Source organism: Aplidium turbinatum, chromosome 9 (assembly GCF_918807975.1).
Source record: "Aplidium turbinatum chromosome 9, kaAplTurb1.1, whole genome shotgun sequence".
Lineage (NCBI taxonomy): Eukaryota > Metazoa > Chordata > Ascidiacea > Aplousobranchia > Polyclinidae > Aplidium > Aplidium turbinatum.
The window spans coordinates 18,919,854-18,933,412 of record NC_137480.1 but is presented as its reverse complement, the minus strand read 5'-3'; the positions used below and the strand labels follow the sequence as shown (position 1 = coordinate 18,933,412).

Sequence of the window (13,559 nt, the reverse complement as noted above, 5' to 3'; positions counted from 1 at the left end):
TCCGCTAACCACAGTTTGCGCTAACCTTTACCTTAACTCTAACCATAAAGTAATCTATGCTCTAACTGTAATCCTCGCTGATCGAAGTTTCCGCCAAACATTTTTCCGCAGTTTCCGCTAACCTAACCCTAACTATAGAGCAATCTATGCTCTAACCTTAACCCTCGCTGATCGCAGTTTCCGCAAACATTTTTTCGCAGTTTGTGATAACTGCAGTTTCGGCTTACCTTAACCCTAATTCTAACCATCGAGTAATCTATGCTCTTTAACTCTCGCTGATCGCAGTTTCTACAAATATTTTTTCCGCAGTTTCCGCTAACTGTGTTTTCCGTTAACCCTAACCCTCGAGTTTGTTTGTGGAAACTTCGATCAGCGACTTCGGCTTTGTGCTATTAAACTGCGATCAGCGACTTCGGCTTTTTTTAATTTTTTCTCTCGATCTTTTCAGGGTACGAATTGAGGGTCCGAAGTGTTCAGGGTACAAACTAGGTTGCACCCTTGGTGGACGAACAACGGCCCTGTTGGAACCCCATTTGTTTTTGTATAGTTATATGCCATAATAACTACCAACAGAAGGGTTATAGGCAAATTGTTCATAAACAGTTGTTCGTAAAACAATTCTTCGTAAACAGTTGTTCATAAAACAATTGTTCGTAAACAGTTGTTGGTGAAATGAAATCCGTAAAACAATTCTTCGTAAACAGTTGTTCATAAAACAATTGTTTGTAAACAGTTGTTGGTGAAATGAAATTCGTAAAGCAATTCTTCGTAAAGCATGTCTTCGTATACATCAAATCTCAATTGCATACACGAAGAAATGCTTTGGAAAGAATTGTTTTACAAAGAATTAATTTTACGAAGAATTGTTTATGAAGAATTGCTTACAATGAATTGTTTTACCCAGGGAATGGTAGATCGCATTGCTATCCCAGTCACTGGAGGAACAGAAGTAGAGCAGCTTCTTGGTGTACCAAAAATTGGTAGAGGCACTGGGCAAACACAAGCTGATTCATGGTTAAATGCACTTGAAGAGTGGAAGGTGAAAGATAAAATTCAAGGGCTCGTTTTTAACACCACTGCAATAATTTTCCATCCAAGTGCAGAAGTGGGATTTTCGGTGTGAACTGTACCTTGATTGATGCAGCTGTTTCTTTACGTGTTACAATACGGGATCTTTTAATAGTGTTCCTTGAGAGTACGACATTATTTAGATTATAGCCCATGGCCTGGGTGTATGCTCCTATAAGGAACATTGCATTACAGGCCTCAAAATTCGTTTTTGTTGACGGCGGACAAACGTGTCTGCCGTCCGGTCTGAGCAGCTATCTTGGCGGACAAATCAAGTCTCACGGCGGACAGACCAATTTTAGCGTCGATCGTCATGCTTAAAGTGCCCCTGACAGGTTGGATCCAAGTATAGTAACTTTTTAAAGCATTTCCTAGCGCAGAATTACACTTAGCAAACTTTTTAATCTTAACCTCGTAGCTCGACTGGTTAGGGCGTGATTTAATCAAATGACTGCTCTGCAGCGCCACCACAGGCGAAACTCCATATTTCACTGCTCTGGGACGACTTTGGTGGTATTACGTCATCCTAAGTGGACCTCGTTAGCAACGGATGAAACAATTGCTTCCTAGATGTAATTGGTGGATCACAGTTTGGTCGGAGTTGGTACAAGCGGTTGCTTTTTTCGAAGATTTATTGTTTTTTGCAGTTTAATAAAACTGTACTGGATACGTTCCTACAAAACCTAAAATATACTTTAAGTGAAAAATGAAGAAATCGTACGATTCATCATTCATATTTAATTCATCATCACTAATCAAAAATAAATAAAAGTTCTCTCTCTCTCTCTCATAATGTGCCTTCAGTTGGCCATTGAAATCCTGTGTAACGGCCATCTGGATCTGGAAAATTGTTTCGGATTCGCCAAACAATGCATGACGGCATCACAATCCGATTGTTGCTTCCGAGAGCATCACCTTGTAGTACCTACTGTAGTTCTTTTATTATTACATGACAATGTTTTAAATCATGAAAAATAGTTGAACTACACTAGTTTGAATATGTATAGGCTAAGCTTGGAACTTGTTATAAGGCGTCCTAGTGGTTTACTTGTGTTGAAATTTTAGCATACCTAGTTTAGTTGACCAATAATTATCTTTTGGTTTACAATATCACTGATAATTTCCTCTGATAATGTGTTCCTGTGGAATTGATTCGGGATTTGTGAAAAGCAGAGATGGAATTTTAAAACTTATTGAATTTGTAAGTTAATTTGTTGCCTTATTACTTGTTATATACATTGTCCTCTCCAATAGCTCAGTTGGTTAGTCGCCTGAATTTACAATCAAAGAAACTGCAAGATCAAACTGGTTCAATTTTCGGGGTGTGCACTTGAGCAATGGATTTTGAAGACTGCTTTCACCATTCAGCGACTTCTAGTGGATGGAATAATTTAAACAACAACACTTCAACAATTGAAAACTTCACTCTGTCAATGGTGGTGACTGGGCCTGCGGTTCAAAGCCTTTACTAGTACATGAAACTGCTGGGATTAATCTCTAAAAGAAGCTTTCTCAATCCGCGGATAGGTTAAAGATTTTCTCAAGCAATTTTTTTTTGGCTGTGAAAGGGTCATTTCATGCCATTTCACCAGGCTGACAACCCACCCTCTCCAAGTTTATTCATATTTAAAAGTTAGTTCCTACCATCATTCCTGATCACAGAACTTAAAATTTTATCTTGATATCATATTTGGTTTAGTCACAGTTGCCATTTTGAAAATCGATACCTCATGCAAAAAAGGGGATAAATTCTTGCATTTTCGGAAATCCAAAAATGTCATTTATCGCTCCTTCTCAACAACTAATATAATAAATTTTAGTCAGTAAGATTGTTTCTATATTATGTAATTTGGGGTGCTGAAACCAAATATGACAATTTTTTTTGCCTAATTTGCATACTTTTTAGATATAGCCTAGCTAAAAAAAATTTGAATTTAGTCGCATCGAGTGCCTTTTTCAAAATTTTGATGGCAACACTTTCCTAATATTGTACAGACTTACAAATTGGTCAAGATGTAGTTCAGATATACTTCTTTATTATATCCAAAATGCAGAAAGGTGTTTTTTTTAGAAGGAAAATGATAAGCCATTGAAATCACCGAAATACTGCAATGCAAAAACAACAATTTTACCAAGATTGCAAGTAAGGTCAAGTTTATTGACACTTTAAATAGACTCTTAGTAAGATTAGTCAAAGCATAATTTATTTCTTGTTATATATAAAAGTGGATATATAAAAGTTATATATAAAAGTGGACTTTAGTGACCTTTTGGTCTTTCGCTGCCATCCTTGTGCGAATTATTTGTGTTTATTGTGTTTTTGCTTTTTGTGTCTTTCTATTTGGCCAACAAGACAAAAAAATAAACTGAACTGCTGAAATCAAGCCTACAGTATCAGACAATTAATTTCTATATGATGTGTTTTCAATAAGTATAGTTGCCTGCATAAGTGCATATATATACGTACTGTAGGTGAAGAGCTGGTTTTTTTTTCGCTTAGACTTTTCGGTCATTTGTCCGAAATGGCTTGAAAAAATTCGGTAATTTTTTATTTATTTCGGTCATTTTTTCTGATGAAAATATTTCCTTTCAAGTAGCTGATACAGAACAAAAATTAAACAATACAAACCGAATTGACTATATTTTTTTCGGACATTTTAACCGAATTGACCATATATTTTTTTGGACATTATGACCGAATTGACCGTATATTTTTTCGGACATTTTGACCAAATTGACTACATTTTTTTCGGACAATTTGCTAAAAAATTGGTCAATGACCGATGAATGACCAAATAAAAAACGCAGGTGAAGAGCATGCAAACTATCTTGTTAACTTATAGGTCCAAGCAAGTTTACTGCAAAACTATTTAACCTGTTAAGCGTCACCAACTGCATAAGCCGTTTACAATTGTTCACTTAGAACTGACACCAACAGTATATGCCGTTTTCAGACTTGAGCTGTTTACATTGATCTGTCAGCCACGGCATATTACGTTTCTCGCAAAGAAAAGAGAAGTGATGAAAAAAAGGAAACTCTCTGGAAACTGTGTGATCAATCTAGCGTGAAAAAGCGTCATAGCAACAATGCAACTGCAAATGCAGTTTGTTGGTTTGGCAGAGGTACTTGTACGGCCTAGCAGGGGTGGATCCAGCAAGTAACCTTTGAGGGGGGATTTCAACAAAAACAATTATGTAGGTCTACATTAATCCGACTTTGCAAATACACCTTGAATGAAGTTACTTTTCTGTGTTTTAGGGGGGGGGGACGATCGCTCCCCCTGGATCTGCCATTAGTAGGCCATAGTGTACACTGTTGATCCGTTTTTAGACTTATAATAAACTGTGCCACAACAATGCTCAACGTTTTTGTTTATTTATGATTGTTTAACATAAAACAACAACAATTAGTCATTCTACAAGAAAAAAACTGCTATTGTAAGCACACAAACCAGTCTCTGAGCGTTGCAGGGTTGCCAGGTAATCCGGAAGGAATTCAGACAGTATCAGTTTGAAATTTGGACATTTTAGAAAAAATGATAAAAATTGTTTTATTTATCATCCAGCACTTCACCTTCTCGCAGAAAAATGAAACATTGGCACATAATCATTAAGCACATCCAGAATGTGACAGAACAGAGAAAGCAAAAAGCGAACACCCTTTAGCAATTTACACAACAACGCACAAAACTGCGTTGTTGTGCATAAAAGTTGCGTTGTTGTTCATAAACTGCATAAAACTGACATAGGCTTTATAGAACACAAGACATGGCAGAACTCCAATTCCTATTGCATACTTTCGATGTTTATTGCTAAATTTTCAATTTCTTCTTGCGTTGAGTAGCCTACATCTCTCACGTGCAGAGAACCTTTCATTCATCTCTTTAGCATTTAGACAAGAGCATTTCTTGGTAAAATAAATAAAGTAAGATCGATTTCATTTAGTTTCTGGTGTTTGTCTTTGTCAAATGTGAATGACAGCATGAAGAAAAGCTGCACGATTGTAGCAATTAATGCAGGGACAGACAGGCAAGAAAAAACATAAAACTCAAAATAGCCTTTCGTTGCACCCTTTGATTTTTTGATACCCAGAAAACAATCTGCACGGAACTGGTGCTAGGAATACGAACTGAACCAAAAAACTTTTCAGAGGTCATAAAAATTCAGCCAAATTAGGACACAAGCTAAATGTTCGAATGATTTGATAGCTGTCAGACACAGTAAATGAAATGAGGCTAATTTATCGATTTTAGTCCGAAATTTAGGCCATCTGGTAACCCTGACGCGGTGCACAATAATTGGCAAAAAAGATGACAATACGAAAGCAACTTCACTTCCCAGGAGTGACGCTTAACAGGTTAATCTATCATCACATCTTCATATAAATGCAGTTGATAAAATTAGTGCAGGAACACTAGGTAGAGTATAATGATTAGTATAACTTGTAGAAATGAAATGAGAATCGCTTGATCTATTTATCTTAAGATCACTATAGAATGTGTTGAAAAAGGAATTGACAATGTCTAGGCCTATAATATTTAGAGTTTTGTACAAACAACACCATGATATATTATTTGTTTGGACAGTTTTAGATTGTAGTAATTTTGTGAGAAAAATCAGTAAAAAACAGGATTTTGCTGCAACCCTTTTCATTTAGATAAGCACAGCGCAAAGAAAACCAAGAACATGAAGAAAATTACTGATGGACTAGCTGATGCTTTGTTGAAAGACAATATCACAGTTATTCCTGGAAACTTGTTATGTGGGACCTGCTACAAACCATGAAAGTAAAATCAGCTTCATTTGAGAGTAGTGACCGTTCAGAAGCATCCTGTTCATCAGATGAAATTTCTGCTTATCAAGCTGTTTTGCGAGAAATCAAGCTTTTAAGAAAGCCATTGATCAAATTTTACATGAATTTCCTGACATTTCTCTTATAAAATTGCGTTAGTGTTTCTCAAACCAGGTCATCGTCTGGTATTCAAGCAGCCAAAAGAAAATTAAGTCAAGTTGATAAAAACATGTCTTTATGCAGGCCTCGAAATTCACGGCGGACACGGCGGTCATGTCCGCCGTCACAGCATGTGATGTCCGCGGGAAGTACCATCTAGATCGGTCATATTTGTCCGCCGAGAAATAACACGGGAACTAGCGATACAAATCGTCATTGCATAGTACTAACAATTGTTGCAAAAATATAATTCCCCACGCATTCTAGCGCGCATCTAGAAAATGTGAATACTGTGTCTCTCACCCAGACAACAAAATCTATCATTCCTATATTAATTCAATGTAGACGCAGACGTCGAATCAATGTAAAAATGATAAATTTTGTTGCCTGGGTAGCTTCCATTCAAGCAGGAAAACTTTCGATTTATACGTTGCTTCAACGATTGATGACATTGCATCATCGTAACAAAGGTGCATTCGCTAAGTTTCGCTAAGAATCGATGGGAGTACTGGTACTTTCACACTAATCAGCGCAACTTTGTTCAAGTTTACGTCACAATGTCTGGCTTTGATCTCCGAGTTATATTGATAGGGTCTGCTACTATTCGGAGAGTCCGATTCGGTGAGTTCCTAACCTCTAATCCTAACCCCAAACCCTCAAATGGCAATGATAATTAGGCTACGGTACCCGATAATTAAAAAAAAAAAATTGAAAAAATCTCCCGTTAAGGGATCGGACTCACCGAATCGGACTCACCGAAACGGGCCATTCCGATGTTGATAAGACAAGGTTGGATACAAAATTAGATTATACGAGTTCGGTAGGCTATTACAGCATGATGCAGCAAAATTTGTTAAGTTTTGGTATTACTGTAAGAAAAGGCCCAGGAAAAATTCACTTTCGCTCACATGACACGCAAAAATAAACTTAAAAAAAAGCCTAGTGAAACTTTGCACAGTAAAAAATAGTAGCGTTAGTGTAGAAGTATTTCCGACTCGTGCCCATAGCATTGTGACGCAAGAAGCCACACGACCTCGTTCGGTGGAAGATGGAAGTTAATCAGTTATGCGGCGTTTTGAGCAGGTTTACGGCGCTTTGACTCTTCAAGCGCATGTCTTTCAGAGTGAATTCGCTGAAATTATAAAATGCATTCTAAACCGTAGCTATAGTTCTCAAATGGCGAAGAATATTTCAAGATAAAGTGATTAAGCATGACGATTGACGCAAAAACTGGTGTGTCCGCCGTGAGACTTAATTTGTCCGCCGAGATAGCTGCTCAGACCGGACACGTTTGTCCGCCGTCAACTAAAACGAATTTCGAGGCCTGTTATGTATTGTCTTTCAACAAAGCATCAGCTAGTCCATCAGTAATTTTCTTCATGTTCTTGGTTTTCTTTGAACTGTGCTTATCTAATTGAATAGAGGTTGCAGCAAAATCCTGTTTTTTACTCATTTTTCTCACGAAATTATTACAATCTAAAATATCTGTCCAAACAAATAATATATTATGGTGTTGTTTGTACAAAACTCTAAAAATTATAGGCCTAGACATTGTTAATTCCTTTTTCAACACATTCTATAGCAGGGCTACTCAACTACTTTTAGCAAAGGTCCAGTTATAAAAGTTTAAAAATTGCTTAGGTTCGTTATAACTCTCATGAAATGATTTACAGTCATACAAATGTAATACGGTATAACTATATACAAAATCCGGTAAAGCGGTACATTAGCAAAAGCAATAAGCGAAATGTATTTATGGTTCTGTTAGTCACAGCTAGTGGGAGAATTGGCATTTTTTATTTATTGCTAGTTCTTTCAATCTTGATTCTAAAGTGGTGAGAGCGAGTTGAAGGCAGTGGTGAAGGTTTTCACTGGTCATACAGATGTGAAATCAATTCTTTATAAATTCATGTTTGAAAACGCTCACTCGCAGCTATAAGTAGACCCAAACATAGTGAGAATTTGCACTGCTAATTTGCGAAGAGCAGGAAAATTATTTGGGAATCCTTTCTTTGACCAAAACTTCTCTGGTGTATTATCACCGGATGATTTTTCACTACTATGTTCTCCTGGACTTCAATAAGCTCCAGTTGAATTTTTTCTGCGTCTACCCATTTACATATGTCCTTCGCTTCAACTGAGAATTCTGTATAGGCTAATGTCTGTTACTAGAAAGGGGTTTCAATGAACAGCAGCAATTGTTTGCCAAGAGAAAAGTCATTTAATTGCATTGCAAATTTGGCAATCAGCTTTTCAACAAATTGGACATATCTGGTACCAGAATCATTTTTATCTTTGCTCTGTTCCAAAAGTCTCGGAAAATGGACAAGTTGGCTCTGAATATCATGATTGAAAATTTCTAATTTTTTCTGAAATTCACGAATTGCTGTGATCAAATCAAAAATACTGTGTTTTTCTCCTTGCAGTTTTAAATTTAAGTCGTTGAGGTGTGACATCATAACACAACAATCTCCATTTTTTCATCATCTCTTAAAAATGCCACTGCCTTCACATTGTTTTGACCTTTGCGAAAACCCCATAACTCTTCCCTAATCAACCATAATCTCTCCAAAACTTCCCGTACTTAACCATCTTATATTGTTGTGTGCAAGTAAATCTGTATAAATTGCATTGTTTTTGGAAAGAAAGTTTTGGAGAAGTAATGTTAGAGAATTGATTTTGAACATTGAATTTTCAGGCATCGTATCTTTTGATCCGTAATTGGGCTTCTCTCTTGCACCAGCTTGACTGGACATGTAGTTGTCTCTAATACGTTAAATTGCCTACCCCATTTTTTGCATATTAACGATAATAGATTTGGTTTTGTTAAAAAACTAAGTGAATACTGAGACAGATAAGGTCCGGATTCAACACTGAAAAGGTCCGCATTCGGACCGCGGTCTGCCAGTTGAGTAGCCCTGTTCTATAGTGATCTTAAGATAAATAGATCAAGAGATACTCATTTCATTTCTACAAGTTATACTAATGATTATACTCTAGCTAGTGTTCCTGCACTAATTTTATCAACTGCATCAACTGGATGAAGCATATTTATATGAAGATGTGATGATAGATTAAATAGTTTTGCAGGGAACTTGCTTAGGCCTATAAGTTAACAAGATAGTTTGCATGCTCTTCACCTACAGTACGTATATGCACTTATGCAGGTAACTATACTTGTTGAAAACACATCATATAGAAATTAATTGTCTGATACTGTTGTAGGCTTGATTTCAGCAACATCCACTTTTATATATAACAATCAATAAATTATTCATTGACTAATGTTACTGAGAGTCTATTTAAAGTGTCAATAAACTTGACCTAACTTGCAATCTTGGTAAAATTGTTGTTTTGCATTGCAATATTTTGGTGAATTCAATGGCTTGTCACTTTACTTCGAAAAAAAACACCTTTCTGCATTTTGGATGTAATAAAGAAGTATATCTGAACTACATCTTGACCAATTTGTAAGTCTGTACAATATTAGGAAAGTGTTGCTATCAAAACTTTGAAAAAGGCACTCAATACGACTAAATTCTATTTTTTTAAGCTATATCTGAAAAAGTATGCAAATTAGGCAAAAAACTATGTCATATTTGGTTTCAGCACCCTAAATTACACGTAGAAACAATCTTACTGACTGAAATTTATTCTTATATTAGTTGAAAATGAGCAAAAATGACATTTTTGGATTTCCAAAAATGTAACAATTTATCCCCTTTTTTGCATGAGGTACCGATTTTCAAAATGGCACTGTGACTAAACCAAATAAGATATCAAGATAAAATTTTCAGTTCTGTGATCAGGAATGATGGTAGTCTGAACTAACTTTTAAATATGAATAAATTTGGAGAGGGTGGGTTGTCAGCCTGGTGAAATGGCATGGAATGACCCGTAAATATTTTTTGGCTCAATAGCGTTGCTAGAAGAAATTCTGCTCTAATTTGAGAAAAGTTTAAATCTGTTGAAAATGTCTTAACTCTGGTAACACCTGATTGTAACCATGGCAACAAGTGTGTAAAATAGCAACTTCGATTATTTTTTTGTACTATTCATAGCATATATACAATGGCTTTTTTTATCATAAATTGCAAAAATTGCCTTGGAGGCTATATTCATCTGTTCACTCAAGCATAGCCCTACCATAATTTTTATCACTCAAAATGAGAACAAGTTTCCTCAGCAAGTAAAATTCAATTAGAGTTATACGTTTGAAAAATATTTTATATCTTCTTGGATCAATCATTAGAGGCCGATGTAACAAAAGTTACTCCTAAAAACAAATGAGTTCATGAATGTTTTGTGGTTCCCTTAATTTTATCAATGAGAAAGGAACAGTTTTAATGAGACTATAAAGTAAAATTGTCAATTGTACACAACCATTAAGAAGCTAAAAGGAACTCAACTAAAGGCTGTCTCTTTTCTTGCACCATTGTGGCTGCATCATAAAAGAAAAAAGAGAGAAAATGTATTGACAGACTGTTTTAGGTATATATACAAATTGTTTTTCCCATAGCACATACTTTTAGGTATTTCATGGGTTGGTTTCCATTTTGGTGCTAGAGCTATACATAGGCGTCAAAATAGGGTGGGCGACGCCCACCCGGCCGTGAAACGAGGGTGGGCAAAATATGTTTCGCCCATCCTGTTTTCATGACACTTATGAAGTGTTCGTTACAATTATTTTCGCTTTTGTTAAACGCTGAATTATCCAACCAACTGCCGTGCAACTTCTTGTTTTACGCTATGTCTCTCGCAAGGTATCTGACAGAACAAAGCAATTCCGCAACAACACTGCGTTGAAAAAAGGCGGTAGGCCTACCCACTGCATTGTTGTTGCAACGGCAACTGCCACACGCCGGCAATTCCTGGTGAGAAAAAGCCACGTTTGATCTTTTCTCCGAATGGTCTCACTTACATTACGTCGCAATCAAACTTCAGTTCCGGGTCAGCGTAAGGGAATAGGAATATGACATCATAATGAACATGACAATAAAATAACCCATACAAACTAAAGAGGTACTGAAACAATCGCTTTTTACAAATCTTTCCTCACTAACTTGTTGCTGAGTATAAATTGTGGCACCGCGCGATGTTGTCATTTCTTTATTGAAAAGTTAAACATGAAGCAAAGTCAAACATCTATTTGCGGGTTCTTTAAACCAGCTAGTGTTCGGCGATATTGAAAAAACAAAACGATACAATATTTAGAAAAAATTACTCGATATTTCGATACTTTTCAATATTTTTGTTCTAATTAAGAAAAGAGTTTCTCAGTTTTCGAAATTAGTGTCGGCAATTGCCGACACAGATGCATGAATGGCTCATTAGCGTCGGCAATAAAAATGCCGAGGCCACACGAGTGCTTGTAAGGTTAGCGTTAGACATTCCTCCCAGTCGTTATGCCACAGCCATAGATTTGATCCTTAGTCAACACCCTGATGGAGATCTGCGAAAGAGGCGTGTGGAATGTGGATGGGTATCAAAGCACGAAAGCAGCAAAACGTGGACGCTTCATTAGATTTACAGCCAAGCGATGAGCCTCTTGATGTGTCCGATTTCAGTGATGACGCGACAACCTCATCCTCCGATACAGCATCTGATGATTCCGATTCTGACAGCTAGTTCTTTATCAAACAGACTTTGTGTTGCTCGCAGTATCCCAATTGTGCCGAAATTGGTTAGTGGATGTTAGTGGATACGTAAATCGAGGCAATCTTCTTGCAGGGAGCTATTAATTTGTTACCGGCACCTGGTTGAACAATTAACGTTATTTTATGATAATTCAACGTCGCTAGATGTCTAATTAATGTAAAACAAACGTAAATTTCTTGTTGAGCATTGTTGTTATGCAATATAACCAGCCGGGAAAATTAAATCGATTTGTGCTGACTCGAACGTTGAATCAACTCAAAATTAACTTTTCTCCCCCGTGAGTTATTTAACGTGAATTACCGTAACAGCGTGCGTATCGCGTTGCTCGCTTTGTCGCTACTTTTGGTATTATTAGAAAATATGTACTATCCAGAATACATGGTCGGTGGAATTGTAACGGAACTGCAAGAACTTTTGAATAGGATCAAGTCAAGAAGTGAAGAATATGGTTTGCAATTACATCCCACAAAAACAAAAGTGATGGCCATGAGTAAAAAAAACATGAAATTTGTCCAAGCTTATACATTGGTGCAGGCCTTAAAACTCGTGTTTTTTTCCGGCAGCCATCGTGGCCTACCGAGAGCTCCTTCTCGGCGACCAAATCTGCGTGCTTAAAGGCCAAAATTCAAATAACGATAGCACAAGTAAATAGAATTAAGCTTGCAACAATGACAGAATGATCACGTAGTGTTGTTGAAGTCTGGGCGACGTCCTGCTATAGAATCGTTTTACCACGCAATAACTCCTTTATCGGGATTGCAATCCGGTATTGCGGAACCATCTAACGACGCTAAATTGTTTCAACTGCTCGCTGCTCAGTAAATTGTTTCAACTGCATTACTGAATACCGTCTTTCATAAAACCTGACCATTTATACCGTTATGATGTCACCATTGAGTGTGTGAAGTCACTAACCCACAGCGGAAACATTTCTCAACTCTGAAGACACGTGTTTTCCCCTCGGATGTCAACTAACCTACCCAAACAACAAAATCCGTCATTTTTACATTGATTTTACGTTTGCAGTCGTTAAATCAGGGTAAAAATGACGAAGAATAAAATACAATTTTATTGTATTTTAAATAATAAAATACAATACAATGTATTTTATTCAGATGTACTAGCTAAGTTGTATGTATATTATTCCTGAAGAGGACATCTTGTTTGTGATGTCGAAAATGTTCGATATTTAATTGTTGCGTAGTTTTGTGTTTTTGTAAATATAATAATCTTTAATATGTTAAACTTGATAACGTTGCTCGGCTTCGTACGCCTATGGTTTAAATAATTAAGTAGAAGAAACCGGCGGCCAAACTTGGCCGACTGAGGGGGTAGCACCGGCGGTCATTCAAGCACTACTTAGCGGCCATGGCCGCCGGCTGCTTTAAGGCTTGTTGGTGGTAATATTGTTGAAAGTGTAAGTAATTTCTGCTCTCTTGGCAGTGTCATAACTGACACTTATGATGATAGCACAGAAATTAGAAGGCGAATTGCCATGGCAAAAACAGCTGTGACATCACTTACAACGGTGTGGAAACAGAGATCAATTGGTAAAAACACAAAATTAAGATTGCTGCAAACTCTCGTTTTCCCAATTGCCACATATGGATGTGAAATTTGGACATGCAAAAAACGTGACATAAAAAAGTTAAAAAGTTTTCTGGATGGAAAGAAAAACAAATGAATTTGTTTCCCAACAACGATAAATGGAGTCTGATAAACAACATTATCCTTAGAAAATTGAGATATTTCGGACACATTGCAAGAAGCAACTCGTTGGAAAATTCAATGTTAACTGGGATGGTGGCAAACGAACAAAAGGATGACAAAAAATGAAATATTTTGACAATATCAAGCTAATTACAGGAATAAAAAGCATGCC

General features: G+C 36.7%; 1 protein-coding gene across 2 annotated transcripts in view; it reads left to right on the top strand.

The window, feature by feature from the left end:
- Positions 1 to 2,131: 2,131 nt before the first annotated feature.
- LOC145777596 (plasmolipin-like) overlaps positions 2,132 to 13,559 on the top strand; it is a 43,493-nt gene continuing 32,065 nt past the window's right edge. For both annotated transcript variants that reach the window (XM_082589016.1, XM_082589017.1), the window contains exon 1: positions 2,132 to 2,269. In XM_082589016.1, the coding sequence (XP_082445142.1) occupies positions 2,201 to 2,269 (69 nt within the window). In that variant the 5' untranslated portion in view covers positions 2,132 to 2,200. The remainder of the gene's footprint in view (positions 2,270 to 13,559) is intronic.